This window comes from Aricia agestis, chromosome 4 (assembly GCF_905147365.1).
Source record: "Aricia agestis chromosome 4, ilAriAges1.1, whole genome shotgun sequence".
NCBI lineage: Eukaryota > Metazoa > Arthropoda > Insecta > Lepidoptera > Lycaenidae > Aricia > Aricia agestis.
In genome coordinates, this window is record NC_056409.1 from 15,822,406 (window position 1) to 15,844,707 (window position 22,302).

Here is a 22,302-nt window from a genome sequence, read left to right on the forward strand (position 1 = left end):
TGATTCTTAGCTAGATCGATTTGTCTTCCCCCGAAACCCCCTATATACTAAATTTCATGAAAATCGTTGGAGCCGATTCCGAGATTCCAATTATGTACAATAAACAAGAATTGATCGTTTAAATATATAAGATATTATATCTACTGAAATCTCAAATCAAATATGCCAACTAAAGAGATTTATCGTATCGTCATCGCAAGCGTCGTCGTCAGAGCCAGTAGGCCTATACTACGAAATTGTTTTGAGACTCAAACAATCGGACGAGAATGCCGCGTCCTGCTCTAACAACGTCATTTCACGTTTGTTAGAGTGGGACGCGGCATTCTCATACGATTGTTTAAGTCTCAAAACGATTTCGTGGTACGCATCGCATCGTATAAATCTACGACGCCGCAGAACGCATCGTGAAAATTTCCGATGTAAAGAGTGTTATGCTATATGAAATTTTTGCGTTGCGACATCGCATCTCATTTATGTGCGATGTTGTTTTTGCGATACGGCGCCGCAACGCAGTGTTGTGGCCTGGCCCTCACGTATTAGTCTCCATGAAAGAGAATAAAATAAGGCACATTGTATTAAAATTTTATATTTAATTTACAAATAACATACAATGGAAAATATAGTATGGATAAATTATACTATTTATAAGTACCTAATAACTTATTTTGAAACTCTCATCCCAAATTTCCATCTCATAAACAACTCGAAGCCATAGTGTTTGGTCTATCATCAATCTCACTTTTACAGTCTGAATTGTTTTGGATGATAATAACAATGATAATATAATAATAATTATAGTACACGTCTATAATAGGAATACTCTATTTTATGGAATTACTGTTTTGTATTTTTACTAATTTTTGAGTTCTTTTGACTTTTATATACAATAGGAAATAAAATAATCCAAATTGGATATTTACATAATAATTGGTAAAGTTGCTAAATTAATTACATAAACTTAAATATAACTACATAATACTTAGTCCTCAATTTACATAACATGATGATATTGAATAATGAATAATATCATGAAAACGGGGGCTTATTACTGAGACAGTTATTAAAAATGTTGATAGATGATAATAATATCTCTTATAGACTCTGGCTCTACGAGAGACAATCTTCTTGCCATTATATTTTTTAATATCTGCATAGATTTGATTGAAGTATACAACCAAAAAACTTTGTAAAGTGCTATAAGGCTTTTAAGGAAACGTGGACGGGGCGCTGCTGGTAAGGTGCCTACTACACGTGCATGCTTGACCACAGTTTTGCTGGCGCATGCTTCTCGCATGAAAAGACGGTAGACTGACTTATTTCCCACACGGCACAGATATGCATGTGCGACGCCACATTCTTGATGAGATCGTCGGCGTATAAACAACTTGGCTTGAACACTGAACGTCCAACCACACGCGCAGACAAGTTTGTACACGAAGGCTTGCATGCCAGTATTTCAAGCAAGTTTAAAAACCGTCAAGCCAAACTTTGGGGCTAGTGCATACTACCGTTATACCAACTACACGCACAATGTTTAGTGTACAAGCCGGCATTCGCAAGCAAAACTGTCAAAACATGTCAAAAATGGCGTTTTTGTATGATGGCAATTGGCAGCGTTAGTGCCTTTTTTCGCCACGTTAATTTAAAGCCTTGTCGAGCTCTATTGTCTCCCGTAGGCACAGTCTTAAGGTCACAGCACACAATTATCAACTCGGAAAGGGATCGGCACCGTATCGCCTCGAGCCGTTCAATATTGTTTGTATGAAACTCCCTACTGCAACGCACACTAAGCGGAACCGTAACGTAATCGACTCGCCTCGGAACAGGCTCCGAACCGAGATGCGTGGTCAACTAGCAGTCCCCGCGCTTACGGCTCGTCGTCTCCGCGCTTACGGCTCGTCGTCCCCGTGCTTACGTCTCTTCGTACTCAAGCTTACGTTTCTTCATCCACCCTTGCCCCTTTCTCCTTCCCCGAGCCATAAGCGAGGCGTCGTCTAGCCGTAGCTGAGTTGACGTACAGGCGCCACTGATACGCTTTGATTATTTGCATACGTTAGGTTGACGCCTGGTTGACGGCGAGGCGAAAGGCGATACGGTGTCGATCCCTTTCCGAGTTGATATTATGTGTGCTGTGAGTTGTGACCCTAAGGGGGATATTAGATTATCATATATATTGGATCCGAGATCATTGAGTCAATGATATTGGATAATGTAATATAGACATATGATTCATTTCTCCCTTGATCATAGATTTTTGACATTTGCTGAGAGATTGGATCCAATACGGTCATAGAAATAGGTGTTTCAGTTATATTTTAATATAAAAAAAGTTTTTAATTTCTTGCTCGTTAATATGTTTCAAATAATGTAATGTAATTATTTTATGTAATCTAATTATATACTTGGATAATCTTGCTGAAATAACAAAAAACAAGCCATATTAAAAATGACGATGTCTTTAGATAAATTGAATTCTCTGAGATCTAGTAACCCTGACCAATACCTGTCAGCGTTAGCGCTCTACATTGGCTATTGAAACCACATATGACGTAAAATAGGATCAATGAAATATGATAATGTAATATGCAGATATGATCAAATGATCATATATATTGGATTCTATGTATGATCATATAAATGATCCAATATAAATGATAATGTAGTACCCCCCCTTAGGCTGCATTTACACCAAACTGACAACCAGCCGCCGAAAGGGAGGCAGTTTTATACACAAACACATAGTATAGACTATAGAGTATATTATAATTCAGATAAACTGTTTTAGGCACAAAATAGTTTATCTGAATTATAATTGCATATTTAGATCTGACAAAAAGACGTCTTTTAATAGAGAGATCCCCTAAGAGTTAAGACTAATAAATAATAGGAGAAATATTAGCTCAAGACAAACCAGTCCCATAACTAAAAATTTTTAGGATTCCATACCCAAAGGGTAAAAACGGGACCCTATTACTGAGACTTCGTGTCTGTCCGTCTGTCTCTAAGCTGTAACTCAAGATAGTCTCTAAGCTGTAACTCAAGATAGCTAGAGAGTTGAAATTTTGTATTTCTGTAGCCACTATAACAACAAACATATTTTAGTAATTTTAGTACTTGTTGTTATAGCGGCTACAGAAATACAAAACAAAACACTACTTAAGTACTAAAAACAAAATAAAATTAATACTTAAGGGGGGCTCACATACAACAAACGTGATTTTTTTGGCTTTTTTGCCTCGTAAATCGTAATCCATAATGGCAAATGTAGACACTTGAAATTTTCACAAGATCCTCAATATTATGTCTTTTAATATTTAATAATAAATAATTAAGGGGGGCTTCCATACAAAAACACAATTTTTGCTCTACTTCGCGCTATAACGGTACGGAACCCTTCGTGTGCGAGTCCGACTCGCACTTGGCCGATTTTCTTTGTCAGACATAGGCAATAAATCATTTGCATAAATTTTACGATATAGGCGATAAACATTTTAAAATAAATCTGGATTTTATATGAATATGTTTACAAATGTGAAAACATAATAATTATGGAGTACTTATAGGAAAACATCGTAGGTACTATTATAATTATTATAAATTATAATATTATATTTACAACGTAATTGCAAATTAATGCTAAGCGTAATAGTGATTTTTCTATATAAAGGTAAGAAAGCTGTCGTGACTGTGTTTTTCGACAGTTATTAAATAAAATTAGAAGTTTTAAACAAATTATTTCACAATGTAATATCTATTGAAGTTACTCTATAGTAAAAAGATCTAACATTTGAGTTTAGACAGTTGAAAATTATGAAATAGCTTTAAATGTTGGGCCCTTACAGGATTTATAATTACGAATCAGACAGAATAAGTAGGGAAAAGATATATTTTATTATACACTGATACTCTTCGAACATTGAATTACTAAGTTCTAGTTATGAATTTGATACTTAATTTAAAATAGAAAAAAATATATTTTATTCTATTCCTGCCAAAAATGATATTCAAAACTACTTCAAAACGCTGAATGTTGTTTTATCGTATCAAATATTTTAAAAAACTTTTTTTAACTTTTGTTTAGCGCAAGTGAATCTTTTTACTTTCTGAGAAAACAACTTGTAGTTAAGAATGTATTGAATTCATAACTACGACTTAAAGGGAAATATAATGCACTCTGTTGTCACAACACCCAAAAGCCTTATTGTTAACGATCAGAAATCCACGTACAAAATCACGACACGAAACCACTAGACAGGTCAAAGCGGCGGAGCACAACACGTGTCGTCTGGCGTCGAAAGTTTTTTTTATTATTTAATTGTTTACTGTTTATAGTTAAGGTGCTACAAAGGCCATCAGTCCGATATTTATAATAAAAACCATGCATCGACTTTTCGACACTTTATGAGAATTTTAAATTTTGACATTTTTAGACGCAAAAGGTCTAGTAGGATAACATAATTTTTTTTATGTTATCCTACCGCAGTAAGTTACTTTATATTATGTCAAAAAGTCACAAATTCAATACTGCGTAATGTACCAACATTTCTGCAGTGTTGTCTCGTTTTCGTAAGTACAGTACATTCGAACCTTTACAATTACAAAGTATTAAATAAGACGAACCTGTGAACTCCTCCACTTGCCAACTAGCGGTGCTTTTAATATGAAACTTCGACAGTCGTATGAGGGGTCTATCTAAAATGGTGGCGGGGCGGCGGCGATCTTGGTGCCCAGTTTCATTGGCCCCTGCCCGCGTGCGTTCCGCCGCGCCTCCATCTCGCGCTGCCGCTGCAACTTCCTCTCCTCCCGTTTCCTTCTCATCTCGTCCATTTTTGATGCATTGTTTTCTGAAAAAAAAAAGGTTGTTAGATTTTTGTTATTACGAAATGAAATCGAATGATGAAATCATTATAATAAAATTAAATTAAGAAATTAAAAAAAAACCCCGCCAAACAACTGTAAAAAGTAATGAAATAATATATTTTACTGACTTTATGTTTAAATAATTCCTAAGTGTTAAGTGATATTTTTGTCCATAATTGTTGTTCCAGTGTGTCGGGGGACCGCCAATAGTGTCTTTTGCATTTTGTATCGCCATGTCACTGATTGTCTCGATACTATAATGTTTTGTGAAATCAAACATCTACATTAGCGGTCACCCGACACACCTTGACAACAATTATGGACTAAAATATCACTTTACACTTAGGAATTATTTAAACTTAAAGTCAGTAAAATATATTATTTCATTACTTTTTAAAGTTGTTTGGCGGAAGTTTTTTTAAATTTCTTAATTTAATTTTATTTCATGCTTTTTAAACTTGTGTTGGTTATAGTGCAAAATAATTCCTATCAACAGGATCATCTAGGAATGTCCTTTTGGATGAGGCCGTCACGCGTCAATATGAGTCCAAACATGAAACCTCCACTTTGGGTTCATATGGAGCTCAGCTCCTATAGAATCCAGGTGATGATGCAGCAGCAGCATGCAAACATTTACTGTTTATCTACGTCTTACTAGTTGTCGCAATTAAAATGAGCCCAAACACGAAATCATTGCTCTAAGTTGGTGAGGAGTTGGGTATCCTATTGATTACCAGGTGATGCTGCAGCACCAGGTCAACTTTCCATTAATGTGTAAATATTCATGAATGTCACGACCTAGAATGCAATAAAGCCCACCAAACGACTGCAAGTTGCTAATCGGCCCTTCACGAACCAGATGAACCGCGATTTTTCAGCACGGAGCAGGCTGATGATGATGAACTATAGCTAAGAACACTCTCAATTAAGTCAGCTTAGAAACAAAAAAACTAGATCAAAATCGGTCCACCCGTTTGGATGCTACGATGCCACAGACAGACAGACAGACGGACAGACGGACAGACGGACAGACGGACAGACGGACAGACGGACAGGACAGGACAGGACAGGACAGGACAGGACAGGACAGGACAGGACAGGACAGGACAGACAGACAGACAGACAGACAGTTGCCATATAAAGTATTTCGCCCGTATTATTTTATTGAAGTGACTAAATGAGTATGTCACCATGGCAACGTCCATCGCTATCCCGTCGCACAAACAATGGTCGCCGTCAGTCTCGAGTTGTAATAATTTACTATTATTTATTCAACAATTGCACTTATCAATATAAAAAGTACCCAGTAGCCGATTCTCAGACCCACTGAATATGCATATAAAATTCGGTTAAAATCAGTAAAGCCGTTTCGGAGAAGTACGCGGACTAACATTGTGACACGAGAATTTTATATATAAGATATATCATAATACGTCGTGTTCGGAACAACGTCGCCTATGACAAAGAGAGATAGAAGATCGTCGTCTCTTTTCAACCTCACCGTCAGCGTTCTCCTCGATGGGCTCGAACTCGCCGTCTTCCCAGCCGCCGAGCGAGTCCGCGCTGTTCTGGTGCGCGGCGGGGCGGTGCTCGAGGCGCACGTACGTGGCGCGCGCGCTGTTGGGCCCCGCCCCCGCCGCCGCCCCCTCCCACGAGTTGTTCCACGTCTCCGACGGACTCGCCAGCTCGGCTTCCGCGCTCTGTAAAATTAGATTATGAAGTAAGTAAATTAGGAAGCATTCAAGTGTCGTGAAATTCATTTTTTGATGATTCGGTTTTCCCCGTCGCGAATCGTTTCGTTTTTTTTACGATTTTTGTTGTGGAATAGTTTCATGAAACTAGAATCTCACCGGTTGCTCCTGCAGCGTGCCCCACTCGTCGTTGTCCCAGTCGTCTTCGCAAAGCGCGCCCAGCGCCTGCGCCGGCCCGCTGCCGCTGCTCGGCGACTTCGCGCTCGCACCCGTTGTGCCTGCAGAAAGACTCCTGCTTAGTCGAAAACTTTCATATAAATCCCGTATCAATTCATTATGTTATTTTAAATATAAACCAAGCTTGATATTTACAATAAACTCAACTCTACTTTCATCTGCCTACGAAAACATTGCTATCTCGGTATTTGCCTCGACCTATGGAAAAAATGTCAAAAACGTGTGCGAAAGAAGTAGCGCGAGGACTTTTCGTATTGAATTGGTATTGAACCACTAACCTCCATTATACAAGTACGCTGGACTTATGATACCCTTTGAAATGACTGCTCTTTTTTGTGCCTATTTGAAGCGGAATCAGCGCCCCCAATGCAGGGAAAGAGAACAAAATCTCGCGTAAACATTTTTTCATTTAACAAATTCAAAACATTCAACAATTGCATAATGGAGGTCAGTGTATTGAACGTATTAACCGCGCAATTATATTTGACAGCGTCAATTTGAAAGTCAATATCAAAGTTTTACAAAACATGGAGCCGCGATAAGAAAGTAGGAACGACTCCTGTCACAATGGCTGACAATGCACGTCTTTACTCGAAGTAACATCTAACCTGCACTGGAGTCGATCTCGCCCCAGGCGGCCATGTCCCAGTGCTCGGGGTCGTAGTCGCTGGCGGACTCGCTGTGCTCTAGCGACGTCATCGACGTCACAGACGACGTCGTCGTCGACATGCTGCTCGACGACGGTTGCTCTGAAACGACATTCATAACGTTAGGATAAAATGTTGATAAAAGTCTGTTCTAAGTTATTACACAGATGGTATATCTGTGGACTCGGCTGCTATGCAATAACGGCCGCATCATGATGTGACTAAATTATGTCAACATAATGTTATCTCTTTTCTTTTTTGTAACAAAGATTATAAAGAAAGACAACCGATTATAAAGAAACGAGCTTTTGCCCGCGTCTTCGCTCGCGTTAAGAAGTATTATTATATACAAACTTTCATCCCCTATTTGAATCCCTTGGGGTTGGAGTTTATTAAAATCCTTTCTTAGCGGATGCCTACGTTATAACATCTACCTGCATGCCAAATTTTAGCCCGATCCGTCCAGTGGTTTGGGCTGTGCGTTGATAGATCACTATGTCAATTAGTCAGTCAGTCACCTTTGAGTTTTATATATATAGATATTTTATCACGTAAGTACATACTTACTTGTATAGATAAGTACTTACATTACAAAATATTGCTTTGAATTAGCACCATGACACAAACCCTGCACCACAAACTGTAGATCGGTAGGTAGGCAGCAAGCTTTACCATAATATTATAACATAAAAACTTAACGTGAAAGAAAAGAAAAGAAAGAGAGGAGGCCTCTGCCCAGCAGTTGCCCAGCAATGGGACACTGTAGGCTGATAATAATAATAACAATATTATTAAATTTCAATAAAAGCCATGAAAGACGGCATTAAACTTCATAATTTGTACGTAGCTCCGACGTGTCACATCACGGTTTTGACTACAGATATCCGTACAATATAAGGGAGTAAATCCGCACTGCGAATTTTATTCTCGTGAATTATTTTCCGTACGTTTCATATACCGCGAATTTTTTACCGCAAGTGCGGATACTCTCATAAGATTCAATGTGTTACAGAAGTGCGAAAACAAAACCACGCGATTAAAATTCGCAGTGCGGAAGCGCAGTCCCTAACGGTGAGCTCTCAGCCTATCACTCACCCAGCGAGCCGGGCTTGGAGAGCGCGGACTTGGCGGAGGAACAGCGCGCGGTGTCGGAGTGTGAGCGGTAGAACTTGGCGGTGACGGCCGTGACCGCCCACCCCGCCCACGTCGCCGCCGCGTTGCTCAGCGACGGCGTCGCCGTGTGCACGTCCGCCTCTGTACCATACATAATGGAATATAGATTATACAGTTCTTATTCTTCAACTTTTTAATGCAGTATTAATTAAGCTTAAGGCTGCGTTTCCACTGACGCGGAGCGGAGTTTAGCGGTGCCCGAATTGACCAATCGTGCTATTCCAGCTGAATGACAGCGAAGATTTCGAGCATGGTGATTGGTCAATTCGGCACCGCTAAGCTTCGCTCCACGTCAGTGGAAGCGCGACCTAAAGGCGAGACTGCACTAAGGCCCGTATAAATAGTCAGTACTCAAGATGCATCTCGGTCTCAAGACACGGTTCAGGCTTTGTGATTGGTTGGCTGTCAAAATTTGGACCAATCACAGAGCCGAATCGCGTCTTCAGACCGGGTCGCATCTTAAGTACTGACTATTTATATGGGCCTAAGAGCTCCCGCACACAACTGCCAATACGCATCGCATCGGAAATATCTGTGGCAAAACTCATAATAAAAATTAAAATGCGATGCAATTCGATGCGCATTCGCAGTTTTGTGTGGGAGTCAGTGTTTTCCTTTTCATAATTTAATCTAGACTTATTTTATTCGGACCTAGTCTGATTAGCGATACAATCATCATGGTTGCCTATGCAGCTAAGGAGAGCAATAATATGAATAATTTTAAATGTTGAGTTTACAGTTTTATCATTCTTGTCTCTTATTTAAAAATAAATTTAAAATTAAAACTTATTAATCGGGACTTAACGCGACGTATGTACTACGAGTACATAATAACATAGAGTAATAAATGTATGGCTGGTCTCTGATAATAATAAGTTCATGCATAATAATTAATAAGAGTCCCGATTAATAAGTTTTAATTATAATGCAACGCGAAAGTTTAAAATGTTAAATTTAAAATTACTTACAAGACTTAAAATAGGAGTTAGTATGAAACAAAAGCTCTTACCCATTCCTTCTTTAAGGCTCGGGTCTTCGGAAACCTTTTCTAATTTGCCGAGGAACCCTTTAATAGTTCTGAATGCTGCATCTCGAACCTGCAGACAAAAAGAACAAAAACGTAATCGTAACATCATAAATGTTGACGCATTTGGTTTATTAATTTAGTTTGAATCGTTTAATTTTATGTAGGTCAAATTAATACTATATCAATTCATTACTGCGAGTCAAATTGGAGTCGAGTTAGGGAAAAGTGCGGATACCTTATAGTTTCTGCGTTTTAAGATGATATGGGTGACAGTTTTCATATTCCTTGCTACAGGTGTTTTTTTAACAAGAAAAGAAAAAAAAACAAAATGTAATAAATTATATTCCATCTATAAAAACAAATGTTTCCTATAATTGTAAATGAATAAAAATGAAAAGTTGCTAAAAGCTAACTTATTAATATAAAATTATAAATATTAACTGTGAAATAGGAGTACAAAATTATTGTTACGAAAACATTTGAAAAATGTTAGATGCATGAAACGGAACTTATGTCAATAAAGATTGGCTGTGTTGAATCGAAATCAAATCGATAGAAAAGGGCGGCCATCTTAAATCGCCGGAACCACTGAAATGTCAGTACAAAATCGATAATTTCGATTGCAATTCCTTTACGAAGTGACTCGATATTTTTAAATTATCGATTCATTTTGTTAGGATACTTACCTAATGTGTCACGCATATCATCACAAAACGCACAAACTATAATAACAACCTCATTTACACAAGCAAAGCTGCTTTACTCCCGACAGAATCGAATCAGCTTGATCTCAACAGCTTTTGCTACTACCGACAATTGACATAATAATATATTATACTAGCACAAAATCGTGCTGCAGCTCAATTTGGTACTAATTCGATCTCAACGGCAATTCCCACTCCCGACAGCTATGCTAACGCACAATCGTGCTGCGGCTCAATTCGGAACTAATCAAAATCGTATCATTTTCGGGGGTAAGACTGCGGGGTTGAATATCGCACCTGTTTCTCGGGGTCGTTGGTGAGGGGGCAGAGCGCGGGCAGCACGCGGTTAGCGACCTCGGCCAGCAGGAAGTACTGCTGCGTGGCGGCGAGTGCGAGCACGCCAGCTTGGCGCGCGGGCGGGAACGCGTCGCGGGTGGCGCGCACGAACGCCGACACCAGCACCTTCTGCCGGATCTGCGGGTGCAGGTGCGCCGCTATCTTGCCCAGGCACACTGTCGTGTTTGTCCTGCGAATTTATTGCCGTACGCGACCTTGACATCATAGTAAGCGTTTCAGTCTCTTTTGGATTGCGTAAAATTAAGGAACAATGGGTGGTTCTTGATTTTACATTGGGCAGTATAAAACTCACCTTAACTCTACTACACAAATAATAATAATTAGGGAGCATTCAAGACTTATAATGTAATGCAGTGGCCAGTGGGTCTTATAAAATGTTGTGTTACAACACAAGGGAAAGGCGGGCTCTTGTTACGCAACGTATTTTTTATAAAAATGAACAAGTACGAGTCGGACTCGCGCACGAAGAGTTCCGTACCGTTATAGAGCAAAAATAGGCCAAAAATTGTATGGGAGCCCTTAAATTGTTATTTATTTTCATATTATAATTAAATATTAAAGTGCACATATAATAAAGGACTTTGTGAAAAAATCAAGTTTCCACCTGTTTCCATTATTTGTATAGAGCAAAAAAGGCCGAAAAAATAACGTTTGTTGTATGGGAGCCCCCCTTGAATATTTATTTTATTTCGTTTTTAGTATTTGTTGTTATAGTGGCAACAATTATTTCTGTGAAAATTTCATAAGTCTAGCTATAGCGGTTCTTGAGATACAGCCTGGAGACGGACAGACGTACAGACATCGAAGTCTCAGTAATAGGGTCCCGTTTTTACCCTTTGGGTACGGAACCCTAAAAACCTATGCGTCGTACAAATAATAAAATTGGGCTTAAATTTTCCCCCTGATGTATGCACATCTAAAATTTTCAAAAATTGCTTTATGTAATACTTGATCGCTCACTTATAAGGGAAGGCATACAAGCATTTATTTGTGTGCTAAACTTATCTGTTCATAGTTTGTCCCACCTTATTCCCCCTTGATCGTCTTTAGACTGCAGCCGCGCGAAATGTCGCAGGACCTCCACGTTAATGTTGTTGTAGTTCAGTTTCGGCGCCAGGTGTATTATCGACTTTACAGTCTGCTCTCTAATAACTGCATTCGTGTCCAAGAACCCGTGGACTACTTGCGGAAATATTTGGTCATTCACCTGGAAATCATTTTCTAATCAAATAACAGGCGATGATAAAACACTTCGAGCACTTTAAAACTAGGACATTCTTATTAAAATTATTATTGGAGTGATATTGCACCAATTGAAGGAACCAAAACAGTAATTGTATATTGGGGTCAGTTCTTAAAGAGTATTCTTTTTAATAAATGTAAAATAATGATTCAAAAATTGAAACTAAAATTATTACATTATCATTAAGAGAAATTTTGTAGACAATTAATTAATTTTAAATATAGATTTTTATATTTAGCTAGCATTATTATTATGCAAAATACCAAAATATGTTTTTTTTACTTTTAAAATAATTATTTTTAGTGATAGCTAAACCAGAATAGTATGAGTCACCTAAACTTTATTATGTAGAACATTTTTGTGGCTTTTATTGGGAGGAAAAAGGAAATGTTATCTTTTACAAAGTGACCCCGTGAACTTGATATCATTTGAAATTTAGTTGGTGGATTAAACAGCAAATCAAAGTTTATTTCGACCATCATTTGATTTTATGCATTCAAGTTCAAATTCAAATCATTTATTTTTGCAATTGTAGGTTACATAAGATGTTACAAAAGACGAATGCATATTATAAGTATGTATTAATTTTAATTACTACAAAAAAGTAAAGATAACTTAAATTTGATGCTACTCTACTTTTTGTCAATTTGGACTGACTTTTTATTATTTGTCACAACTCACAACAGGCAACAAAACCATTAGACCTATTCCAAAATCTGGCAGAGCCATAGAACACACAGGAAGAATCATAGAAAATTTAGCATTTTGCAGGTAACAATAAGTTTTTGTTTACAAATAAACATTCTATCTGCTGTCTCAATCCTATCTCTCTCCGTAGGGCTGCTGGAAGAGATTTCTATTAGAAATAAGCAGATCCTTTGTGTCGTTTTACTGTGTATATTGTCTTATTGTAATTGTTTCTTGTGCACAATAAATTGTTAAAGAAATAAACATTGGAACAATACTTACAGTAGAGTTGTGCAGATGCATGATAAACTGGTCGAGCTGCTGCAGCAGTCGTGACCGGGTTGTTCGGTCGTTGGATGCAAACAGCTTAACAACACATGGCACAATCTGCTTCTGATACTCTGCATCTTCTAGTAACTTACCTAACTGAAAGTTTATGTTATAATTAAGTGAAAGATAATAATATATTTTTGCATTATGACAATTATTTTTTAATCAATTTAATTCTGCTGAGTATTATAAAAATATATTAATATATAGGATAAAAAACTGTTCAATATTCAGATCTAAACCACAGATAAAATTACATACAGTTGCTGAATCAAACAATTTGGGCTGATAGAAAAAAAAATGTACTTTCTTTGTGGTTACCTTAAACATAGGTGCTAAAACAGCAGACCCTGCATCTCCATAGTGAAAAGCAGTCAATAGCTGTGGTAAAATCTTATGAACACACACAGATTCAGGGAAATTGTCTAAGTAACTGCTGAGTGTTGAAAAGAATTTTCCTTTTTCTATTTTATCCTTAATTTGAATTTCTTCTAAGAACAACATTGTATCAATTAAGTCATTTTTAAAGTAACCTCCAATTTTGCGACATCTAAAAATGTGTAACCACTATAATGAGATATAAAGTTTAAAGGAAACATTAACATAAGCTAGCTGTGTCGACAAATAGTTTTATTTTTATTTTATCACCAAAATCATTTGAAAAGACAAATGAAACCAAAAATAATCATGCTAAGATAAAACTTCAAACCTTGTTATGATATCAGCTGGGTTAGTTCTAGAAGCAGGGTTTGCACTGACAAGTTCACAGTACAGTGTGCATAGTTGTTTTGGAATGTTATCAACAGCTTTCAATGCTGGTTGATTCTTTAAAGGCCCATTAAACACTTCCCAAATGAGGCAGCCTAAGCCCCACATATCAGATGAACTAAAACAATTGACTTCCTTATTTTCTAGACTATTATGAATCCTTTAGATAAAAGGATACAAATTATGCTCCATACAAGTCAAATCACAAAATCAAATAGCTAACAACAATAATGAATTATTATTTAACTGCTTTTTGATATAGTTTTGGACTTTGCCAAAGTTTTTATTGGACATCCAATGGTGTAAAAAACGTTTATAAATTATAATTGCTGTCGTAACAATCCATAATTATTATGATGGATTGTTACTGCAGCAAGTAATATTTTTTCAATGCTAATGTTTGTAAATATAGTGTAGAACTTAAGCCTTTCACTTACCATTTTGTAACAGACTTTAGTTTGCTTGGATCTTTTTTTTCTGGTGGGTCATATATTTCAAGTGCAGGTAAAATTTTTATAGGTATTGGTCCTGTTGTCTCCTGGCCATGAGCAGTTAAGAACTCAAAGCCTCCCAACTTCCATTCTCCGGCCAAAGTCACAAATACAGAATACAAGCAAACATTGTTGTGTTTCATATTTCCATCATTATTGAAAAATGATAGGGCTCTCTGAAATATTACATGTAATCTCACTTCAAAAAAATAGAAAATAATTTTTGCACATAAATTTTTGCTACACAACAGTCTTATATTTTTAAACAATAAATAAGACAATTTTTACTTACTGTTATTTGAAAAATACCCCAAGATATAAAAAGATCTTTCTGTTGACCACTTAGTTTCATACTCTCTATATGGTTTGCTAAAGGTTCTACATATTCTGTGGCTACATATAAAAATTTCTCAGTTTCACAGCTATCTAAGTAATGTAAAAGGCTAGGATGTCTCATAGTCTTGAGTTTCTTTAGAGAGGCCTTGGCAATATCAAAGAGAGTTTCTGAATTCTTATTTACATCAAAGAGGAATATAGACACCTCATCCTGAGAACCTCTCTTCTTGCCTTTGTGTAGTGACCACACACTTTTATCTTCTAGGCCTCGCACAGGATCACCGACCTCGTACGGAAAATCCTTTGTAGGATCTCGCGAGAAGAATGACCACATATTGAACGACGTGTGTCGCTAAATACTCTAGAAGTTAGTTACTAAATTTATACACATATTTGACTTGTAAAATGTGGTCCGCGAAAAGTCATAATATTTGCACTTTCTTACATATATATTTACACGCTTACAATAACAAATTTTAGATATATGAAGCAGAGTGCAGACTGAAACGATAAATATTGACGACTATTGTACAATAATTTTTAATTTTTTACAATGATGATTAATGACAATCGCACCAAGCGACATCGCATGAAAATTTGTCATTTGACAAGTGATTAAACAATAGATAATTAAAAATTGACAGTGACTTCTTTTAAAAATTTAATACAAATGATGGCAAAAACACTTTTGTAGGGGAGACGTGGGTCTTGCACACTCGCGTTTATACTTCAGAAACTGTGTTTATTTACGTGTTCCACATGAGTTAAAATAATAAAACTAAATAAATAAAACGGGAGACGCAAGTCAACCCGCCATTGGCCCGCGCGCTCCCCAAACTCTCTCGAGTCTCGAGACTCTTGTGTCGCCATCTAGCGAAAAACTAACGGTACCGCGGTGGCGGACGGACCTGCCTTTCCGAGGCAGTAGTTTGCGGCAACTGAAATATAGGTTGCGGCGCTACACTTTAAAAAAATCTTCGGATTGGTCATTTAAAAATATAAAGATTATTTTATTGATTCACGTATTATAATATTTTATATTCCATCAATAATTATAAAAAGTATTCAAATATAAGTATTCTTTAATAAATAACTATCTAATAATGCAAAGAGAATAGAGATTAAAATTTAAAAGGGACACTCGGATGGAACCATAAATGATAAAGCTAGGTACCACCCATGGTTAATTATCCGAAGTGCCATAATAAGAAAAAAATATAGTGTGTCAATTTAAGTTGTCGATGGGTAAATGTCAAAGACCAAAGTGAAAAGTCGTATTTTGTTGTCAATTCCAAATTCCAAGTCTCACGTTTATTTTATTTCTAATTCTTAAATCTTAAACTAGTAATCTGTGATTTTACCTATAAATTAAAATAAAGGTTGTCTTATACATTGTTTATAAGTGCCATAAGGATTTAAAAATGTCTAAATCCATGGCTCGACTCAAGTCAATGAAGAGAGTTTCGGAGAAAATTGACCATTCTTCAAAGTTGCGAACACATATTCCTGCAGGAATGGCTGCAGCCGGTCCTCCTCTAGGACCTATGCTAGGGCAGGTAGGATTACCTAACATTTTGCATATTATGTCAGGAATTATGTCATTTATGAGATTTAATTTAATAATGATTAAAGGTATTAAACAAAGTTGTTATTTTGTTTCAGCGTAATATAAATATATCAGCCTTCTGTAAAGATTTTAATGAACGTACAGCTAATATTAAACCTGGTATTCCCTTACCAACAAGAGTGAAGGTAAATTCTGATAGATCCTATGAGCTCACTATCCATCAGCCACCGGTTTCCTATTTCCTGAAGCAGGCTGCTGGTGCGTCTCGCGGTGCAATGCAGCCAGGTTAGTATTGAATACATACATACATACATATCTATGGACGCTTCACACCACGTCAGTCTGGCCCCGTGCTAAGTACCTAAAGGACTTGTGTTACAGGTACCAGACAACGGAAATATATTTAATACTTTTATACTATACATATATTTAAGATTTTTATTATATCATACACATATTTAATACACATCCAGACCCGGAAACATTGAAAACTTTTTGTTCCGTCGGCGGGATTCGAACCCGCGACCCCCGGCTTGAGCTACCGACGCGCTCACCACTGAGCCACAGAGGTCGAATGGTTATACAATTGGAATTTGCAGTTTATCATTATGCAAAGTTATATGTGCAAAATCTCATATTATGAAAAATCACAGGTTTGGTGCACAAAACACAAAAGCAGATAAGAAAAGTTTAATTTACTGCTGCTTTTTGTATATAAATTAATGAAAGTGTGAATGATTACAAAATGGTTTGTTGATTGCAGTTAAAGAGTTCTGTGGAAAAATTACTCTCAAACATATCTATGAAATAGCTGTTATAAAATCCCAAGATCCACCACTGCAGCATAAAGATTTAAAGGAAATTTGTACAATGCTTCTGGCATCTGCCCGAACTTGTGGAATACAAGTTGTCAAAGAACTGGATCCTCAGGTAAATAATAATTATTATTATTGCAGTATTTTAACACATAAAGCTGATTTGACTATCAGTTTTTATGGCTGATCAAATTTACTATACAACATAGCTACGAGATCGTATCTTGCAATTTAAACACTTCAGTGTTTAAATTGCAAGATACGAGAACTAAGGCCCATATAAATAGTCTGCTCTTGATACATAAGAGCAAAGAAAAAAATTAAATTAAGAAATTTAAAAAAACCCCTGCCAAACCACTTTAAAAAGTAATGAAATAATATATTTTACTGAATTTAAGTTTAAATAATTCCTAAGTGTAAAGTGATATTTTAGACCATAATTGTTGTCATGGTGTGTTGGGGGACCGCCAACAGTGTATTTTGCATTTTGTATCGCCATGTCACTGATTGTCTCGATTCGGTTCGCCGTGAACTGACCCTTAAACTATAATGTTATGTGAAATCAAACATATATTTAGCGGTCCCCCGACACACCTTGACAACAATTATGGACTAAAATATCACTTTATACTTAGGAATTATTTAAACTTAAATTCAGTAAAATATATTATTTCATTACTTTTTAAAGTGGTTTGGCAGGGGTTTTTTTAAATTTCTTAATTTAATTTTATTTCATGCTTTTTAAACTTGTGTTGGTTATAGTGCAGAATAATTCCTATCAACAGGATCATATTATATCCCAATGAATACCATCTAGGAGTGTCCCTTTGGATGAGGCCGTCAATATGAGTCCAAACATGAAACCTCCACTTGGGGTTCATAATATGGAGCTTGGCTCCTATAGAATCCAGGTGATGCTGCAGCAGCAGCATGCAAAAATTTATTGGTTATCTACGTCTTACTAGTTGTCGCAATTAAAATGAGCCCAAACACGAAATCATTGCTCTAAGTTGGTGAGGAGTTGGGTATCCTATTGATTACCAGGTGATGCTGCAGCACCAGGTCAACTTTCCATTAATGTGTAAATATTAATAAATGTCACAAACTAGAATGCAATAAAGCCCACCAAACGACTGCAAGTTGCTAATCGGCCCTTCACGAACCAGATGAACCGCGATTTTTCAGCACGGAGCAGGCTGATGATGATGAACTATAGCTAAGAACACTCTCAGTTAAGTCAGCTTTCAAACAAAAAAAACTAGATCAAAATCGGTCCACCCGTTTGGATGCTACGATGCCACAGACAGACAGACAGACATACCGACGGACAGACACGTCAAACTTATAACACCCCTCTTTTTTGTCGCGGGTTAAATATAAAAAGAGGTGGGACTTAGAAAAAAAGTTACGTCAATAACCGATATTGAAGTTAAGTTATAAAACACAGAACATGTTCAGTGCCACCAACTCACCTGGAGAGTTCACGTAAATTTGATTCTAGTGACGACGACTCGTCTGGCGAGTTCAGTGTTTTTCACTAATATTTCCAAAATGCATCTGTATTTTCTGCTTAAAATTATAGTTTAGACTAAATATATGCTAAACTAAAGAAACACACTGTAAATAATATTTACAGTTTGAGGATCTATGTCCAGGACCTCGCCTAGTATCCTAAGATCCGACCGTAAAATCCTGCATGAATCGTTTTTTTCGATCAAATATATTTTAAAATAATCTTTAGAATGTATAGAATGGATTAATGTTGGGTTGCCTTGTTAAAAGTAGCCGCAAGTACCTCTAATTGAGCAAAATGAAAGCCCTTACAAACAATACAAACTTGCGTGTATTCAATAAAAAAGTAAGAAGATGATATGGGTGACAGTTTTCATATTCCTTGCTATGGGTTTTTTTTACAAGAAAATAAAAAAAACAAAATGTAATAAATTATATTCCATCTACAAAAACAAATGTTTCCTATAATTGTAAATGAATAAAAATGAAAAGTTGCTAAATGCTAACTTATTAATAAAAAAATTGTGAAATAGGAGTATTAAATTATTGTTACGAAAACATGTGAAAAATTTCAGATGCATGAAACGGAACTTATGTCAATAGAGATTGTCTCTGTTGAATCGAAATCAAATCGATAAAAAAGGGCGGCCATCTTAAATCGCCGGCACCACTGAAATGTCAGTACGAAATCGATAATTTCGATTGCAATTCCCTTACGAAGTGATTCGATATTTTTAAATTATCGATTAATTTTTGTTAGGTAATGTGTCACGCATATCATCATAAGGGGGGTATTACATTATCATTTATATATGATCATTTTCTATGATCATATATAGGATCCAATATATTTGATCATTTGATCATATGTTATTACATTATCATATTTCATTGATCCTATTTTACGTCTTAAGTGGTTTCAATAGTCAATGGAGAGCGTTAACGCTGACAGCTATTGACGTCAGGGTTACTAGATCTCAGAGAATTCGATTTGTCAAAAGACATCGTCATTTTTAATATGGCTTGTTTTTTGTTATTTCAGCAAGATTATCCAAGTATATAATTAGAAAAATAATTACATTACATTATTTGAAACATATTAACGAACAAGAAATTAAAAACTCTTTTTTATATTAAATAACTGGCAACACTTATTTCTATGACCGTATTGGATCCAATCTCTCAGCAAATATCAAAAATCTATGATTAAGGAAGAAATGAATCATGTCTATATTACATTATCCAATATCATTGACTCAATGATCTCGGAATTCGGATTCAATATTTAATATCCCCCTAAAACGCACAAACTATAAGAAGGAATGACAGGACACTACGCATAAAAAGAAGATTGCTATTTTTACATATATACATATATATAATAAAAATAGCAATCTTGCGGGTTCTCGACGTCATCAAATTCTGCCAGGCATAATAATTGTAGGCCTGAACATTTGTCTTAAACAAAAGTGATGGCAACCCCAATTTGCGGCTATCGTGCAACTGGCAACCATGGATATTCATGTACAAAATGCATAAAACTTTAATTTTGTATCAAAATTATTTAAAAATCGATGTTTCCATTTTGACGAAAAACTATGTCTGTTTATGGGCTGGCAACCCTAGGTTGCGGCCGACTTGGAGCTGGCAACCATTTATGTCGGTTGTACATTCTCGCCGAGACACAGCGAGGCGGCCCGAGTGCGAGAGTGTAAATGGGTGCGCTCGCCTCGTCTCGCCTGTCTCGGACCCTCTCGGTCCGGTGTCGGTATTTTGCGCCCGAGACAAAGGGTCTCGCGAGGAAAGCGAGCGCATTACTGTACACTCTAGCGTTTTTCACTACTAGTCGCGCCGCTAGACAGTGCAGAACAGAAAAATAACAATAATAAACGTTATTATCAGTCATTATCTGTGAGAAATAAAATAAAATTTGATTATAGATCTTTGGATTACAATGATATCTTTCGATGCATAGAGAAAAATAATGGTCCATCTTCTCTGAGTTCCTAACTGCGATTGAACTAAGCGAGAATGTACATAATCGCACTCGGGCAAGGGGCTCCGCACGAGGCTCTCGCCCGAGAGCTCTCGGCGAGAGTGTACAGCCGACATTATACCTTATTTTGTCTCGTCATTTTCTTTCAAATTATGTAAAATTTACTGAAAAAAATATACATACAAATTATGCATTTATCTATGAACATTAAACTTAATTAGAGGTACTTGCGGCTACTTTTGACAAGCAACCCAACATTAATCCATTCGATACGTTCTAAATATTATTTTAAAATATACTTGATCGAAAAAAACGATTCATGCAGGATTTTACGGTCGGATCCAATACTATAGCGAGTTCAAGGCAGAATCGTTTCTTTCCTTTCTATATATATATATATATATATATATATATATATATATATATATATATATATATATGTAACGCATCATAAACATTTTTTTAATTTTAAATAATAATATGTATTTTCTAAGCCCACCAGTAACCACTAACCCTTATTGTTACTTCTATTATTTACAAATTGCAAGTATGTACTTGTGATATGGAACTAATATACAACAAACTAGTTTCATTAGAATCTATCTATATATAAAAGAAATTCGTTTTAGTAACACTAATTGTAACTGAAGAATGGCTGAACAGATTGTTATGATTTTTGTATTTTCGGATTTTTACATTATTATTGTTGCATATTAATTAAGTTATCATTTAATTTTAATTCGGCAGATTTTAAACTATTTAAAAAGGTTTCTTTTTAATTATTATCAATTAAATTCGTCGTATCCACAATAAAAATAATGCATTTTAATCTAAAGCTCGTATTCAAATATTTCAGGATAAAATTGACTATTCACAAGTATTAGAAATTCAAAATATAACCTTAACAATAACCAAATTTTAAAAGATTGACAGCCACTGCTTAAATTACGAAACAAACTTACCTTTTATTTTATCCAAAGAGTTTTTTTGCCATTTTTACAAGCTGAATAGTCCTACAACAACACCTAACACTTTTTAATTGCGTTATACTGTATACTCCTTTAAGTTACACTGTAACGGCCACAAAAATTACAAAAAATTGAATTTACCCTTACGTAGTGCCGGCGACTCGCCTGGCGAGTCCGCCCTACAATGTAGGCAGCTTCCGAGAAGACATCATGAAAATCGTAGTGGCAATGAACGTGTTAAACTAGAATTTGCCCATTTTAACAGCCAATCACCGTCGATCTTGAATCAAATCAAATAGAATTGTGTACTTGTACTTGTTACATAGTTTATATTCTCTTTGCTCTTAAGTCTTAAGAGCAGACTATTTATATGGGCCTACGTAATTAAGTCTTGCTACTTAAGTTATAAATTTACTTGGTCACAAAATATTTGCAGGAATATGCAGAGTTTCTTGAAGAAAGAAAAAGAGTTATAGAAGAACAGAAAAAGGAACTACAAGAAAAACGAGAGGCAAAAATGTTAAGAACAGCATAGTTTTTAAATTATGTTGATCTTATATTTCTTCAGATTACTGGGACCTGTGACTAGGACTATAGGGAATGCAGTGTTGCACATCAGGTCGTGTAAGGCCCGATTCGACCAAACTTGAAGTTACACCAGTATAACTATCATGAGAATAATTTTACTCCTTTAATTTACTCTAGGGTATTATCGTTTGCATTTTACCAAGTTACTTATATAGTATGAAATAAAATGTCAATTATAGTTCACAATGACACCGACCGTGACAGTTGAACCCTGTTGTGCAACTATTCTCAGTTTAATATTTACTCCACCAAAATACCCCGTGTAAATATTTACTCCCGTGTAATTACCTTATTCTTGGATTAGA

At 36.2% G+C, this 22,302-nt stretch overlaps 2 protein-coding genes and 1 long non-coding RNA gene across 3 annotated transcripts; 2 read left to right on the top strand and 1 right to left on the bottom strand.

Moving 5' to 3' along the window:
- The first annotated feature begins 206 nt into the window (after positions 1 to 206).
- On the top strand, positions 207 to 12,486 carry LOC121726186. The gene is made up of 3 exons (XR_006035499.1): positions 207 to 360; positions 7,339 to 7,349; positions 12,475 to 12,486. It is a non-coding gene; the product is annotated as an uncharacterized LOC121726186 (long non-coding RNA).
- LOC121726177 (N-terminal kinase-like protein) lies at positions 4,468 to 15,116 on the bottom strand. Its single transcript, XM_042113410.1, has 13 exons — positions 14,508 to 15,116; positions 14,162 to 14,391; positions 13,666 to 13,842; positions 13,278 to 13,506; positions 12,909 to 13,052; positions 11,722 to 11,903; positions 10,637 to 10,865; positions 9,618 to 9,705; positions 8,531 to 8,689; positions 7,397 to 7,537; positions 6,711 to 6,829; positions 6,362 to 6,560; positions 4,468 to 4,844 (listed from the first exon to the last, which is right to left on the bottom strand). The coding sequence occupies exons 1-13, from the start codon at positions 14,883 to 14,885 to the stop codon at positions 4,693 to 4,695; spliced, it is 2,427 nt and encodes an 808-aa protein (XP_041969344.1). The 5' UTR covers positions 14,886 to 15,116; the 3' UTR covers positions 4,468 to 4,692.
- A 757-nt stretch (positions 15,117 to 15,873) lies between these two features.
- LOC121726184 (39S ribosomal protein L11, mitochondrial) lies at positions 15,874 to 22,081 on the top strand. Its single transcript, XM_042113418.1, has 4 exons — positions 15,874 to 16,107; positions 16,214 to 16,403; positions 16,882 to 17,048; positions 21,846 to 22,081. Exons 1-4 carry the CDS (start codon positions 15,973 to 15,975, stop codon positions 21,942 to 21,944), a joined length of 591 nt encoding a protein of 196 aa, XP_041969352.1. The 5' UTR covers positions 15,874 to 15,972; the 3' UTR covers positions 21,945 to 22,081.
- The last annotated feature ends 221 nt before the right edge of the window (positions 22,082 to 22,302 follow it).